This window comes from Salvia splendens, chromosome 17 (assembly GCF_004379255.2).
Source record: "Salvia splendens isolate huo1 chromosome 17, SspV2, whole genome shotgun sequence".
NCBI classification, from domain to species: Eukaryota; Viridiplantae; Streptophyta; class Magnoliopsida; order Lamiales; family Lamiaceae; genus Salvia; species Salvia splendens.
In genome coordinates, this window is record NC_056048.1 from 18180730 (window position 1) to 18195282 (window position 14553).

Here is a 14553-nt window from a genome sequence, read left to right on the forward strand (position 1 = left end):
ATAAGCAGTTGGCCCAACTGGCCAATTTTATGGGTGAAATAAGAGGAAATGCAGGGAAACTCCCGTCTACAGTCCAAATACCCGAAACGGAGAATGTGAGTAAGGTTACATTGAGGTCAGGAACTACTTATGATGGACCTCGACCGAAACAACCAAGTGGAGAGCCGAGTGGAACGAAGATAGGGGGCGACACCATCTCAGTGGAAGAGCTTAAGAGATCCATGCCTCGGAAGCAGGACCCATTTCTCTTGGGGGAGACGCCATGTGGAGGAGGTGAACCCGAGAGCGTACTGGTCAGGAAGGAACCCAATCAAGAAGAAGAATCCATAACGGAGGCTCAGACCCAGAATTTTCCCAAGGAAGATTCCAAGAAGGTTGCTGAGGGACTGGTAGAGGAGAAAAAGGAGGAGAGACCATTCCCTTTCCGCTTTGTTACAAAAAGAAAGAAGGAGAACCCGGTGGACTACTTGTCGATTTTTGGGAAATTGGATGTCACCATACCATTCCTCCAAGCCGTGAAGCTACCCCCACTTGGGAAGTTCATTAAGGAATTCATAGCCGGGAAAGCCCAAGAGGATGAGAAGATCATGGTAGAAGGGATCGCGTCTGCAATTGTGCAGGAGAAGCTACCGCCCAAGAGGGCCGATCCAGGTATGTTCACTCTACCCATAACTATAGGAGATGTGAAAGTCGAGCATGCAATGTGTGATCTTGGAGCTTCTATTAATGTCATGCCTTTGTCAATCTATAACCGATTGAAGGGAGTTAGATTGTCGAGCACTAGAGTGTTGATCCAACTGGCTGATAGGTCATGCATAAGTCCTGAGGGAGTTTTAGAGAATGTGTTGGTTAGAGTGCATGATTTTACCTACCCTGCGGACTTTTACGTGATCAAAATGAGTGAGTCCGAGGCTAGGGAATCTAGTGGCATATTGTTGGGAAGACCATTTTTGAGAACGGCCAAGACGATAGTAGACATGGCTGAGGGAACAATTTGCATTGATTTTCATGGGGAGAAGTTTACTTTTGATATCAATGAGGCCATGAAAAAGCCTATTGATTCTGAAAATGTATGCTATGTTGATGTGATTGACCCCTTAGTCTAAGATTTTCTTGAGACCAAACTATTGCAGGAGAAACACCAAGCTTTAGATGTTTATGAGCAGGTTGACGTAGAAGCTGCTGTGTGGTGTGATCTGATCAGTAGCCAAGGGTTAACCGATAAAGAGATAGAGGGAGCAATTAAGGACTTCTGCCAGAAATCGGAATTTATTGGAGCCACAGGGGCCAAGCTACCAGCCAGTATAGAGGAATCTTCAGAGGGAGAAATAGAGAAAGAAGGAGAGGCTGAGAAAAACCCTCTACCCGAAGACACGTTTCCACCCCAAGTTGAGCTGAAGAAATTGCCATCGAATTTGAAGTATGCCTTCCTCGGAGAGGAGAACTCATACCCGGTGATCATCAGCAGCAGCTTTACAAAGGAACAGGAGGCAAGGCTACTGACTGTGTTGAGTAAGAACAAGAAAGCAATTGGATGGAGCCTTACAGATTTAGTGGGAATAAGTCCCGATGTATGCATGCACCACATCAGGCTGGAAGAGGGAGCAAAGGCAAATCGAGATGCCCAAAGAAAGGTAAACCCCAACATGCGAGAAGAAATATTGAAGGAAATCTTGAAATTGTTGTCGCTAGGGATTATCTATTCAGTTCCAGATAGTGAGTGGGTCAGCCCGATCCACATGGTCCCAAAGAAGTCGGGAATCCAAGTCGTTCAAAATGAGAGGAATGAGCTGATCCCAACGAGGCTGGTCACGGGTTGGCGAATGTGCATCGATTACCGTAAGCTGAATAATGCGACCAGGAAGGACCATTTTCCCTTGCCTTTCATCGACCAAATGTTGGAGAGATTAGCTGGGAAAAAGTACTTCTGTTTTCTAGATGGGTACAGCGGATACTTCCAAATTAACGTAGATCCCGAAGACCAGGATAAGACCACCTTCACTTGCCCATTCGGAACCTATGCATACAGGCGCATGCCTTTCGGCTTATGTAACGCTCCAGGTATGTTTCAATGATGTATGATGAGCATATTCTCCGATCTGATTGAGGACTGTATAGAGATATTCATGGATGACTTCACGGTCTACGGAGACTCTTTCGACTCATGCCTTCATCATTTGGACGTAGTTCTAGAAAGGTGTCAAGCAAAAGTCTGGTTTTGAATTTTGAGAAGTGCCATTTTATGGTCACTGAAGGGATAGTTTTAGGACACGTGGTCTCAGAAAGAGGTATCCAGGTTGATCGAGCCAAGGTGGACGTTATATCCAAATTACCATTCCCTACTGATCAGAAGGGGATAAGGGGTTTTCTAGGGCACTTCGGATTTTATCGAAGATTTATCCAGGATTTCTCCAAGATCGCCCAACCCCTTACCCGACTTCTTCATAATGAAGTGGAGTTCGTTTTTGATGAGCAATGCAAGGCCGCTTTCAACCTTCTCAATGAAAAGCTGATATCCGCACCTATCATACGGGCTCCTGACTGGGACTACCCTTTTGAAGTAATGTGCGATGCCAGCGATTATGCAGTCGGAGCCGTACTGGGTCAGAAGATCGATGGGAAGAGGTACGTAATTTTTTATGCCTCTAAGACTCTGAATCAAGCCCAGCGGAATTACGATACCACTGAAAAAGAGATACTGGCAGTGGTGTATTCTTTCGAGAAGTTCCGGCCATATTTGTTGGGATCCAAGGTCATCGTTTATACTGACCACGCAGCGATTAAGTATCTGATTGCCAAGAAGGAATCCAAACCCCGTTTAATCCGATGGGTCCTCTTGTTACAAGAATTTGATTGGGCGGTGGAAGATAAGAGAGGAGTCGAGAATAAGGTGGCGGACCATTTGAGTAGAATAGTGCAAGATGGAAATAGTGAAGAGGTGCACGACAAGTTTCCAGAGGAGCATTTATCCGAGGTAATTTTTTAGGTCAGGAAGATTGACTGGGAAGGAGTGATGAAGCTTACTGACCAGTATGATACAGGAAAAGGAAAGGAGAAGGTAGGGCAAGAACCATGGTATGCAGACTTAGCCAACTACCTGGTGACTGGAGAACTTCCAGAAATGCCTAGTATTACTAAGGCCCGAAGAATGAAGATCAAGAGTGAGGCAAAATACTACTTTTGGGACGACCCATATATGTGGAGAGTGGGATCCGATCAAGTGATAAGGAGGTGAGTTCCTGACTGGGAGCAAAGAGACGTTCTGATCCATTGCCACTCGTTAGCATGTGGAGGACATTTCGGATCCAAGAAGACGGCAAGGAAGATTTTGGATAGCGGCTTCTATTGGCCAACCCTCAACGAGGATGCGTACGAGTTCTGCAGAAGTTGTGAGCGCTGTCAACTGACCGGTGGGATATCTGCGAAGACGAGATGCCCCAGGTTCCGGTAATTGTATGTGAATTGTTCGACATTTGGGGAATGGACTTTATGGGTCCGTTTCCTTCATCCTATGGCAATTTGTATATCTTAGTCGCAGTGGATTACGTCTCCAAATGGATAGAAGCCAAGGCCACGAGCTGTTGTGAAGCAAGGGAGGTGGCCATGTTCTTAAAGAGTCATATCTTCAGCCGGTTCGGAGTTCCGAGGGCGATCATATCTGATCAAGGTACACACTTCTGTAATCGCACGATTGAGGCCTTAATGAAAAAATACGGTGTGCATCACAGACTTTCGAGTCCCTACCATCCGCAAGCTAACGGACAGGCGGAGATTTCTAACCGAGATCAAGAAGATTCTGGAGAACACTGTAAATCCTTCTAGGAAGGATTGGAGTGTGAGGTTAGAAGATGCTCTCTGGGCATACCGAACAGCCTACAAGACACCCATAGGGATGTCCCCGTATCGGATCGTTTTTGGGAAGATGTGCCATTTACCGGTTGGAATTGAACACCGGGCATACTGGGCAGTACATGAAGTGAATATGGATGCTACAGCCTGTGAAGAGGAAAGGAAGCTGCAGCTGCTGGAGCTTGAGGAACTTAGATTGGAGTCGTTCGATTCCGCCATGTGGTACAAAGAGCGAACTAAATTGTGGCATGATAGAAATCTGAGAACCAAGGAGCTCCATGCAGGCCAGAAAGTACTACTCTTCCAGTCAAGGTTGAAGCTCATGCCTGGGAAACTCAAATCGAAATGGACAGGGCCTTATGTCATCAACTCACTCCGTTCCAATGGAGCAGTAGAAATTTCAGGGAGTCTTCCCAACTCTGAACCTTTTATTGTGAATGGGCATAGGCTCAAGGTATTTAGAGACAACAGTGATGTGGCTGTAGTGGATGAAATTCAACTACAACCACGTACCTTGGCCGCATACTGACCAGTAGGATATGAATTTAGAATTCCACTGGGCCAATTCTTTTGAAAGTCCACACTTACTGGCAAAGTAGAATTCTAAATTGCCTAAGCGAAATGTAAATATTGCAAATATTTGGTAGTTAATTAATTTGAACCTTTGCATGCTAGTTAGTTTTAAAAAAAAAAAAACCAAAAATATTTTTCAGACCTCAAATATTAATTGGGAGTACGTACTGACCATCAGAATACCATTTTGGTGAAACTCCTATTTTATTTAAGTGTCCTTTTTACTTTATTTCTAATCTAGGAAATATAGGGGGAAATCATTAAGGGACGAGTTTGAATTTGTGGACTTGCTGCAGCTTTTGCAGGGTGGCAGCGGCTGGAGGGGGCGCGTGAGCAGAGAGAGTGGACACGCCGACCAATCAGGAGTCAGTATTCTCAACCGTCACTCTTTTGAAACGACGCGACCGGACACCTCCCATAGCCGGTTACAACTACCTACAACTGCATGCTCTCTCCCAAATAACCGTACCGTCTCACCCATTTTTCCTCACAAACCCTCATTTACATTTTCTCTCCCAGAATTTCTTCCCATCTCCACCAGTTCCAAACCCTACTTTCCACCACTAAAGTCGCCATTATTCGACTATGGGTAAGAAGGCCTACGCAAAGAAAATCAAACCCCACCGGGAAGAAGTCACAGCAACACAGCAGCAGCGAGAAGAACCACCATCCATCCAGCCACCGCCAAACCCACAATCATCGGTGCCGGCTCCGCAAGCCCCAGCGATGATTTCTTTAAACGCAATGGCGGAGTTCCTTAGGCAACAAGATCCGACCAGAAATTGGGCGGCGGAGTTGGCAAACTTCAGCCAAATTGGAGGACAGGGGAGCCCAACCGGAGCAAGCACAGCAGGACCCACAACTAGTGAAGTTCCGCCTGAGCCAGTGAGTTATGCCGAAGTACAATCAGAAGGGGAATCTCCCTCGGCCGTGCCATCGGAAGCCTCGGTACCCAATTCGGCGGACCTCAACGCCATTGCCGCCCATTACGACTCCAACCCTGAAGAGCTAGAAGCAAGAACAAGTCAACCACGGAAAATTCAAGAAGTGAGCAGTGAAACAGAGGAGACGTCGATAGCAGAGCCGGTTCTTCAAGAAGTTGTTAGGGGGGAGATAGATCTGAATGAGTCAGCCCAGAAGCGGGACCTCATGACTGACGAAGAGTTTGATTCTATAATGAACAAGGTGATTCACGCGGAGGCAGTGGGAGAGATTGAGGGGACGAGGGAAGTGAGTATACCAGAGGGCCCAGCATACCAGTCTGGAGACCAAGCAGACGACAACCAAACTAGGGAAAAAGAGACATTGCCGGGGTCATCCCAGCCAGAAGCAGAAGGGGGTAACACACTGGTTGAAGCACAGGTAACCAAAGCAAAAGAAACAGAAGTGAGACCAGAAGTACCCAACCCAGTGGCACCTCCAGTAGTAAAGCCCAAGCCCGTCAAGCGGAGACTAGTATTGAAGGCTGATCCTAAGGTAGACCGGCCTAAACCGCACAGGTATTCACAGAGGTGTTTGGGAAAGTGGGCAGCCAAAAAGGCCAAACCAAACACAGCGGCAGATCCGCTTGAGATCGTGAGTGAAGACGAACGACCGACTCCCACAAAGCCTGGGGAGGAGTCCTTACCTGCTGCCGACCCAAGGGATTCTGCAATGGGAGTCGATGAAGCCCCTCAGACACAAGGTGGCCAGGGTGAAGATACTGAAAGGATGGCTGAGGGTCTGGACTTCGCATCCGAGTCAGTAGAACCTGAGGGATCAGAGGAGGATGATACCATATAGAGAACCGTTCCACTGCCCAGGAGGAGTCATTAGCAAAAGAGGAAGCCAGATACCAAGTAGAGAGGAAACGGAAAGGAAAAGCCGTTATGAAGAAAAAGCCTAGTACCAAGAAACTGCGTATCGTGAACACTGGAATAGTGATCACTGAGCCTGCTCAGAGGACCCCATCAAGCCGGCGAGAGCAGAGTGATAGTGAGTATGAGATCAGTGAGGAATCTGAATTGGATAGTGATACGTCCATGGAGGATGAGGAGTACAAGGAGCAACAACTTCCAAACGATCATAGAAAGTTATTGCATCCGCCTGTAGAGAGACTCCGATATAAGCGTTGGGCGTTGAAGCTCACAGACGACGTGGTGGAGGAGATGAAATTGTTTGACTCCAAGAAACTCCAGGACACCTACCGCACCAAGGACAACAAAAGCAGGCAGATCAAGTGTGGGAAGGTACTTCATCTCCCTTCTTTAGATGAATTGAAAGCTCGCGAATCGTTTCTCGCCCTTTTGCATGCGTTGGGTTTTGAATGGCTGTTAGAAAATGAAGCTTTAAATGTCCAGGTCAAATTGGCCAAAGAATTTTTTGCGACCTTTCGATTCAAGGTCACTACTGATCTGGATGAAGAGTGTATCAGCTTCAGAGTGTTTGGAGGTGAGATTAGGATGAGTTTGGTTGAATGGACTGTACGGCTAGGAATGTGCAGTTTGGAAGAGGCCATAGGGCCTGAGTGGAGAGAGAGAGAGGGGGATTCCCCGTAGATATGTGGAATTTGAGCCCCAGGTAGCCTGGGAAGAACTGACTCACCCCTGGGTAGGACAGTTCCAGTCCACTATCTCCCGTTCCATCCATCTCAACGATCCTATTCTACGCCTGGTTCAACTTTTCTTGGATTTCAACCTTTTAGGACAGTCGAATTCTGCAGTACGGACATCAATGAAGGAGTTGTACCTCATGTGGTGTGCTAAGAAGGGCAGGAAGTTGCACCTAGGGTTCTGGACAGCGTACCAGTGCCACCTCATCGCTACCCACCCCGCACGGAATCTTTCCCTTTGCCACTTCTTGGGAGTTTTTGTGAGGAACAATATAACCATCTCGGAGGTAGAAGACTTATCCCCCTTGACGATGGTGGACGCCCCAGGTTTGTTTGATACCCCCTTGTTCCTCCGAACGAACGCCGTATACATGAGGCAAGGCGTGCCACACTTCTATGCGATGGGAGAGGAGGCTTTACCCACTGCTCGGGTAGCGGCAGCTCAGGGAGCACCGGCACACGATCAGAGGCAAGAAAGAATGGAAAAGGTTGTGGACGAAATAGCAGAGGAAAACAGACAGATGAGATCAGAAATGACCCGGTTAGCGTCAGTAATGGAAGGGATCCTGAAGGAGTCTGCAGGACAGAGAATGCAGAATCAGAGGCAAGAGGCTTTGGAGACGATAGTAACCAGGCAGGAGAGGAAAACCACCGGATGATAGCAGAAATGACCAGGATGGCGTCCGTGATACACGAGATACTGATGACGTTAGCACAAGGAAGACAGGAGGATGATGTTGGACCGAGTGGCCATGGTGGCCGGAATGATGAACAGCAAATACCTGAGACAGAAGAAGGTGTGGCCCAGGTGCCGGTGAATGCCGAGGAGCCGGCAGAGTTTGATGAGGACCAGACCAGGACTGATAGGGAACAACCACCGGCACCACCTACGCCGCGAAGGAGCAGGCGACACCGATAGACCACCCCTTACTGACCATTTAGTTTTTTTTTATGCTTTTTTTTAGTTTTCCGTATTTCTGTTTGTGTTTTGATGTTTTTTTTGGGTAGTATACTTTGTGTTTGTGCGCAAACCCCATTTCTAACACTTAGCCTATTTTTAGTCAAAGTATGAGAAATAAAGGGTTTGTCTCTTTGGCGCATGTTTTCTGTGTTTACTTGTTTATTGTTTTTTTTGTAAACATGTTGGCCCACACTTAGCCCATTACATGGTCTAAGTGTGAGGAGTTGTGTATATAGTTGTTTTTTTTTGTTGGTTTCTGTTGTTTTGTAACTCCTCCCACTTAGCCTATTATATAGTCTAAGTGTGAGAAGTTTTTAGTATAAGTATGTTTTATTGTGTTTTGGTATGCCTGTGTGTCGCCCATACTGGCCATTACCTTTTTTCCACTTCACAGCCTCATTTGGGCAGACACGTGTGAAGTGGGAGGGGGATTGCACTGGCCAGTATGACATGTGTATATGTGAAGTTTGTGTTTGTGTTAATGTCTTGTTAGGTCTAGTTTTTTTTCTTTTGTATGTTGATTGGGCTTAAAACTCAACTGTCCTGAGATGACAGTGAGGGGAATTGAGGGAGATACGACATGCTGGAAAACAGAAACCACCCCCCTTAGTACCTCCTAGCCAGGATAGATGACGCAAGTATGAGGGAAAAGCCCATCCTTAGAGCCAAACACGAAAGTCCTCTTACAATGTGAGTTATAAGCTTTAAGTGGAACCACTTTCCACATATATTGAAAAGAAAAGAGCGGCTGCCACGAACTACCTAAGATGAAGTGACCACGTGTAGTGAACACTGAAGGCAGTAGGAAACCCCCCCCCCCCTAAAAAAAATAAAAATAAAAATAAAAATAAAAACCACCTCTAGAACCCATTTTCTTAACTCTTTGTACCCAGATATACACCCTAGCCACTGGGATTGTGTGTGCAAGGCATGAGACGATTGGAGCTTACTGGCCAGAAGGTGTACAAGAAAACATAATCCAGCTGGGCAAGAAAGTTTGGAAGAAAATCGACCAGGGAGTTATCCCAGGTCCACAAAAAAAGAAGAAGAAGGTATAAGGGTGGCGAAGCCACAAAGTAAAAAGAAAAAAAAGAGAAGAATATGAAGAAAAATGGTCAGAAAACTTGACCACAAAAAAGAAAGAGAAGGAATAAGGGTGGCGAAGCCACAAGAAGCTACTGACCAGTTGGAGATCATAGCCAGAAGCGCCAGCCAAGAGAAGCAACAACCAAGAGCCCAAATGCACACAGTTCCCCCACCTCAATAAAGCAGAAATTTTAAACCTAGAGCCTTAGGAACATCTACCCCAAAACATTACAAACCAATAGCCCCGTTACAAACATTTAAGCCCTTCAGTAGCTACGCGTGAGATCTAAGTCCGAAGCAATCGTGGTTGAGCATATTGAGAGAAATGCAGTCCTAACATTCCTGGTGAGGTATGAGTGACTGAGTGAACCTAGTGTTTGGCCGAGAGGTGTGGGCGATCCTGACAAGCGGATATACTGACTGGGAGAGAAAAGGGAGGCGGCGGAAGTTCAAGGCTGTCTAAGGCCGGATTGCACCTGATCCCGAGGGGAGGGATGGTTGAAAATATAGCCCAATTACTGTGTTAATGTTTCTTAAGTGTTTTCGTTTTCTTTTATGTGTTTGTCTTTGTTATGTGTTTTTCTTTGCGTCATAGTTAGAGTCTAGGGTAGGATAGAGTCGGTCAGGGGAGTAACTAGGCTAGAATTTGACTTACTTCTTTTTGTTTGTTCTTCACGCTTGAGGACAAGCATGTGGTAAGTGTGAGCAGTTTGGTAAGTCGTATTCTAGGCCTTGGTTACTGGTCAGTATGATGTGCATAGTTGATTATATCTGCAAAACATTTGCTCAAAGTGTGCAGGTTGAGTGTTCTAGGCAAAGCTTCAAATACTTCAGTTGAAAAGGGCGTCAGGAGAATTACGTACTGACCAGTATACATGCAAAAATGGCTCAAGATGGAGAAGAAGGATAGCTGGGACTGATCAACCATAATTAAGGGCAAAGAAGTCATCTCACCACAAGGTTTTACCCTAAAATCAAGGGTAAGCCTCACTATAAAAGGAAGCCACTTGGAGAGAGAAAAGGGGACTCATTCATCATCATCCATTCTTAGGTAGAATTCTCTCGGTAGTTCAGTCCTTCAGCCCAGTCCAGAACCTCGTTCCTCGGCACAGCCATGGTCACTTGAAGATCATCAGTTCGCCGGAGTTCCATTCTCTCGTTCCAGTCAACACGATCGTAGTTAGCAGTTCCATTTCCCGGAGTGGCAAAAGCAATCTTTATTTGCTTTCTAGTTAATCTTGTTTGTTTTCTCTACGTTGGATCTTTCGCATTTCCAGTATTTTGCTTATTTTGAAGCCTTGGTTGTGATCCAAACGTTTTCTAAATGCTATGAAGTTGTTTTCCAGCATCGGTTCATGTTTGTTTTCGCTTCGTTCTGCCTAGATAGCTTAGATCTAACTGTTACGGTAATTTCCAGTGTGGAATCGCATGTTTTAACTTCTGTAGTTGATCTCTCTGAGTTTGCAAGTCTAGATAGCTGTTAGATTCTAGATCTTAATTAGTTAAGTGTGAAAACCCAATTTACGTGATTTCTGACACCCTGCATGTTGACCAGTAAGCATAATTGCAGTTTTAGTGTTCGATCTTTCGATTCGAAGTTTTAATTGTAGATCTGAGCTGTTAAGTTTGTTAATCTGTGTTTCTCGTTCATGAAATCTGAGATTGTTGATCTGAGTTTATTCATGTTGAAGAAGATAACATCCACATCCAAGTTTGGGACCACTTTTACTTTTTAGTTACTATTGCTTTTGTCCTTTACTTTTTCTACCTTTTCAGCTGGTACCCTTCAGATCTGTCAGTCTAGTCACCACAACTACCACTACCTTCTGATATTCTGTTTAGCCCAAAATAGAAACCTAGTACTTTTCGAATATTTCCTGTTTTCACCATGTCCACGTACACAGCTGCATATCTGAATCATCTCACACCTCCTAGCCAGTAGGATACCACCTTAAATTTCTTGCCTAGGTAGAGACTCAACCCAAGCGTGGTAGCTAACCAAAACTCTCCAGCATATCACCACAATCACTCCAACCGTCACCATCTCTGTGGGATTCGACCCCTACCTTCACTATACTACCCACTAGAAGAGGGTTGAGGAATTATTGATACCAGGTTTTAGGCTTAGCAGGGAATTGTTCATCCTGATCAGTAGGATATGTTCTTGTTTGAACGACACCTACGCAAACCTGCGCTTTCAACGCTTTCATGAGGATTGTAAGATACTTGAAGCGGACAACCGGTTTTGGAGTATTCTTAAAAAAAGAAAGACTTGGAGATTGATGGATACACTGATGCTAAATGGGCAAGTAATCCGGTGGATAGAAAATCTACCGGAGGATATTTTACCTTTTTGTTGGGGGCAACCTTGTCACGTGGAGAAGCAAGAAGTAAAACGTTGTAGCTTTATCAAGTGCAGAAGCCGAATTTCGAGGAATAAGAAATGGCCTGATGGAGATACTTTGGCTTAGGAGATTGTTAACAGAAATTGGCTTTCCACCCACTCGGATGAGTCAGCTTTTCTGTGACAATAAAGTTGCAATTAGCATTTCAGAAAATCCCGTACAGCATGACTGGACCAAACATGTTGAGGTCGATCGTCACTTTATCAAAGAGAAACTTGAAAGTGGGATTATTGAGTTCCAATTTGTCCGATCTGAGGAACAATTGGCAGACATTCTCACCAAGGCACTGAGCCCTACAAAATTCAAAGAATTCCATGGCAAGTTAAGTATCGGGGATACCGTTACTCAACTTGAGGGAGAGTGTTGGAAAGAGAGTTCCTAATTAATGCATAGTTCCTAAGCTTTGTAGAGTACCAATTTACATTTATTGATGTACTAGAATATTCTCATTCACCCTATAAATACTAGGGTGATGAACATTTGGAATATCGAAGAAAATACAAACATTTTTCTCTCTACTCTCTACATAAACTATGTTTTACCAATCCTGCTATACCTCTCTCGATTACCATCTTTAAGACCATGGAATCGTCGCCAAGGACAACAACACAATTTTGGGACATTTCAAAAGATGAGTTGGGTGATCGAGGAGGCATCACTCTCGACTCCGTGATAGGGATTCTGCCCAATATCATGGTCTCGTCACGCGGAGGGATTGAGCGACCATCGGCGGTGAGTGTTTGTTCCAACCTGAACAAGTTTTGATCACCAAATCCAAGCAAATTTTGTTGCTCGAGACATGACTCCGTATAATCATTGTCGGATGGTGTAGGAGTTGCCACATATTGTGCATCTATTTATGCAGATTCAACAGCAAGAAGAGCATCATCACCATCAACCCCGTGGCTAGAAAACTCGCACAACTTAAGAGCCTCGTCGCTAGGATCAGTCACAAAAAGTGAGTCTGTAACAAGTTTTGATGCAACAGAGAAGACAACTCCATCAGAGGGAGCGCTGACATTGCTAGGGACATCATCAGACACCAATTCCAGCGCAAATTTTTGTGAAACAACATCGACGTCCATCACCTCGTTGGGGATACCAGCACACAACGAACGTCCACTTAATTGCTCTTCATCGTCGACCTCCACAGTGAATCTCGGAGCAAAATGGTAACGAACTGCCACCAAGAAATCCTCCCACGAACCCTTCATGTCAGACGGTTGATAATTACAAAATAATTGAAATAGTCTTAAATACCAAAAATCCAACCTAACAGGTCATCTCCATTGAAGAGAGGTGCTTCAATTCGAACACAGGTGGGGACAAATTTTCCAGTGGTGCGTGACGGCGGAGGTCTCCAAGTCCGAGTTGATGAAGCGACCATTGGCTGCGGCGTCCGAACTAGCGAGTTACTGCTGCGGCCGGAGGGAAGTGCACGAAGCTGACGGCTCACATCTGGTGGTCAAGTATGCAACATTTGATGCAGAGGTGAGCGCTCGGTAAGGCTGTCCGGAGTGTCCTCGGTCAGCGTTTGCTGCTCTTATGTTGCCATCGAGGCATTATTTTGAGCATCAATAATTCTGCGTAACTCATGGATCATCTCATCAATGGTTGCGTGATGTTGTGATTCCATAGTTGGCGAGAATCTGGAGAAAGTAGATGGAAACAATTCGGAGAGAGATAGGAGTGGTATCATCACTTTTAGAGAATGGTGAGTTGAGTATTGAGGGAGAAGAGTAGTCAATGGAAGCACCAATTGATAGGGTTTAAGTTCCCTATCGAGAGGTTTGTAGAGCACGCGAAGATTGAACGGAGCGAAAGAGATAATTCCCTAGTTGAAGTTCTAGGGTTTTCGGAACAAGAATGAGAATAGATGTTTATTTCATATTTCTCAATAATTCAAAATGATAGAGAATTCTAAACCCTAATCTATCTTGCTAAGCAAGCAAAATAAATAAATAAAAAGATTACAAAAGATATGCAAAATCAAATCAAATACTATTAAAAGATACGTTGGAGATTGAGAGAGATTTGGACACGATCTTGAGCGTGATTTAGATGCTCGAAGGCCATATATCACGCTCGAAGGCCATATCAGGATATATGCATGTACTCTCACTTTGGTTATTTGTTCATACAGATATGCATTTGTCGATTATTTTGTCTTTCAAATCCATTGCAATGACCTCAAAAATATAGTATTCCATAAAGTTAGCATTGAATTTATCAATCAGTTTTGCTCTTCCTAAATCTTTTTAATTTCTTCAATATATAAATGAAATAAGTATTCAATTTATCTTTTAAAATTTTTCAATACTTTTACTTCTCTTTTCATAGATGTATAGATTTCTTTAGGTGATATTAGATTTTTTAGATAAAATAATAATAAGATATAATCTATAATGTGAGATTATTTTATTTGAAGGTGAATGGCTATGACTAAATATCACATGACTATTCATCTAAAATTAGATTGCGAAATTCAACCATATGAACTAAACACAATACATATTTAATCCTCTAAAATTAGGTTGCGAGATTCAATCTCATGAACCAAACACAATACATATCTAATCCCCAAATATAATTTTACCAACCGAACAACCCCTTACTATATTAGCTCCTTAAGTAATGTGGGACGGAGGGGGTACTACCCACTCTTATTGGAAGGCCTCGAACGAGAGGTTGCGTGAATGGATCAAGTTATATGGAAGATAACCGAACCGGTTGGATTAGTTAGCAAATGTCGTTGCCACTTGATCAATGCAATCTCGCTCTCACACGATTCCTACCAAAGTAATTTATAACTCCTAATTTTGCACTACTTTAACAGTAAAGCGGCAAGTTCAGGGTCGATCCCACAGAGAAGCTAGTGTATCAAGTGTGTGAGTAGTGAACAGGGGGGTTGGCTGCTGCCACACTTTAACTTTGGGAGTTTTTAACTACTGATTTTAACTTAGACAGAAAAGTAACTAACTACTTGCTCAAGGGAAATTTAACTACTAGGTCAAGTGAATTTGATACAGGAATGAAAATTTAACTACGTAAGCAGTAAACACCATGATGAAAACGAAACAACTTCGATT

The 14553-nt window shown here is 44.3% G+C and overlaps 1 protein-coding gene across 1 annotated transcript; it reads left to right on the forward strand.

Moving 5' to 3' along the window:
* Nucleotides 1-5007: 5007 nt before the first annotated feature.
* LOC121774408 (fibrous sheath CABYR-binding protein-like) lies at nt 5008-6204 on the forward strand. Its single transcript, XM_042171290.1, has one exon. The coding sequence runs from the start codon at nt 5008-5010 to the stop codon at nt 6202-6204; it is 1197 nt and encodes a 398-aa protein (XP_042027224.1).
* Nucleotides 6205-14553: the final 8349 nt, after the last annotated feature.

Bases quoted from the DNA above. Each gene is read 5' to 3' on its own strand.
- LOC121774408 (XM_042171290.1), top strand. From the start codon at position 5,008: ATGGGTAAGAAGGCCTACGCAAAGAAAATCAAACCCCACCGGGAAGAA.